This window comes from Octopus bimaculoides, chromosome 1 (genome assembly GCF_001194135.2).
Source record: "Octopus bimaculoides isolate UCB-OBI-ISO-001 chromosome 1, ASM119413v2, whole genome shotgun sequence".
Lineage (NCBI taxonomy): Eukaryota > Metazoa > Mollusca > Cephalopoda > Octopoda > Octopodidae > Octopus > Octopus bimaculoides.
Genome location: NC_068981.1, coordinates 10311952 through 10314044, shown reverse-complemented (window position 1 = coordinate 10314044; position 2093 = coordinate 10311952). Strand labels below are relative to the sequence as shown.

Sequence of the window (2093 nt, the reverse complement as noted above, 5' to 3'; positions counted from 1 at the left end):
CGCCGAAGTCGGCTTTGCCTTTCATTCTTTCGGGGTCGATAAATTAAGTACCAGTTGTCTACTGGGGTCGACCTAATCGACTACGCCGACCTCCCGCAAAATTTCGAGCCTTGTGCCTAAAGTAGAAACGAATATTAAAGATAAGATACCTTTTTTTCTAAATATCTCTTTTGTCGGTTTTAGTGGTTATCTACGGTTTGATGTCGCTAGGAGTAGCAGCATTGGTTTCTAATATTGGTGGAACTCTCACACAAGTAAGTGAAATCAATAGATAATTTTCAACCGTCGAGGGAGGCGGCTTGGCATTTTCAGAATCGCATCTGTCAAAATACATTCCGTTATTTAATTTAATCCCTTTATTTTCAGAGTTCACTTTGCCCTCCATGTTTTTTTTATATATTAAAATAAACTAGCTTTTACTGTTTCCTCGCTGCTGCTGCTATATGCAGTTTATGACGTTGAGAAGGCGCGTGGCTTAGCGGTTAAGATATTCAGTTAACGATCAGAACGTCGTGTATTCGAATCTAGCGAACAAGACACTTTATTTCACGTTTTTCCAGTTCACTCAGTTGGCAAAAACGAGTTGAGTTGTATATGCATTTCAAAGGGCCAGCCTTGTTACATTCTGTGTCGCACAGAATCCCCCTAAGAACTACGTTAAGAATTCGCGTGTCTGGTGAATGCTAAGCCATTTACTTGCACATCAATTTCACGAGCAGGCTGTTTCGCTGATCGGGTCAACTAGAACAACTCTTCGTGGAAACCGACGGAGTGCCAGTATGTGTTGATAATGGCGATCGCAAAGGTATCAATATCAAAACTTTCTTCTCTCACACCCTAATCATTTTAATGCCTTAGCCAAGAAAGGAAGGATAAGCGGTGCCCATAACATTTTTAGAATCTCCGTTGCTGGTTGGAGGATGTTATCCAGGTCTCCTATCGTCATGGTTGGTGGAAAATGACCCGGTCCGAATGCTTGCAACAGAGTGCGCTCCACGAAAGACTCTCAGAGACCTGATGGAGGTGTTAAACTAGGTGGCAAGTCAAATATAAACGATGCAATATGCTGTTAAGCGGATTGTAATTAATACTGTATTACCATTCTCGTTATTCTTGCTCTTATTCAATTATTCTTGTCAATTTAACTGAAAACTATGTGTTAGGAGTGGCTTGTATCACAATACAGCTGAAAAGCATGGATTATCTTCAGCATCAGATAAACCCCCGGTCATAAGAAAGAGATAGCTATTTATGTATCATACTCAACGCACACACACGGCTGATAGGCCAGTTACTATGGGATTTGTACAGAAATGACATCTTATACGGACTTGTGGTGTTAAAAATACAATAAATATAAGAGAGACAAAAATTCATCCCAGCAGCGGCCCGCGAGAATGGCATATGCATTTCGACCGTTTTGAGCCTCTTTAATGGTGTGTACTTGCAGCCAACCACTTGCTTTGACAAGAACTCATCGTTTCTGATATAGTAAGATGTGAATGTAATATCCTCTGATGTTGCGAAAAGCTGTCCAGATGATTAAAAATCCAGAACATGCAATTGAGGCAGTATTTAATTAAAATTGCCACCTATATATCATACTTAATATATATACACTGTCGACAGGCCAGTTACTGTGGTATTTGTCCTGAAATAACGCGTACTGTTTTCAGAATATTGAGAATTTATCTTGATTGATAAGCAACGATTGAAATCAATTAGTTAATTAAATTAAAATAATTATTTATGAAATACTCACAAATTTGTGTTTCACACATGACATTATATTTGTCTAATTCATTTTGCATTTATTCTTCTTCCCTCTATGTTTACCAGATTGGAGACAGTTTGGTTTCCTCCTTTTCAGGTCCTTTAACAGGATTGATCCTTTTTGGCAGTCTCTGTCCATGGGCAAATAAAAAGGTTTGTGAGTTTCTGTTACTGACAATCATTGATATAGTGAAAAAGAATTTGACCAGAGAAGCCATCGTGTTTTCTTTCGAAGTCATTGCTTAATAACTTGAAATTTCGAAATTATTATTATTATTATTATTATCATTATTATTATTATTATTATTATTATTATTATT

General features: G+C 37.6%; 1 protein-coding gene across 1 annotated transcript in view; it reads left to right on the top strand.

The window, feature by feature from the left end:
• Positions 1 to 2093, top strand: part of LOC106878510 (sodium-dependent multivitamin transporter) — a 64847-nt gene that overhangs the window by 53453 nt on the left and 9301 nt on the right. Inside the window, exons 10-11 of the mRNA XM_052978456.1 lie at positions 184 to 254; positions 1840 to 1926. Of these exons, the coding sequence (XP_052834416.1) occupies positions 184 to 254; positions 1840 to 1926 (158 nt within the window). The remainder of the gene's footprint in view (positions 1 to 183; positions 255 to 1839; positions 1927 to 2093) is intronic.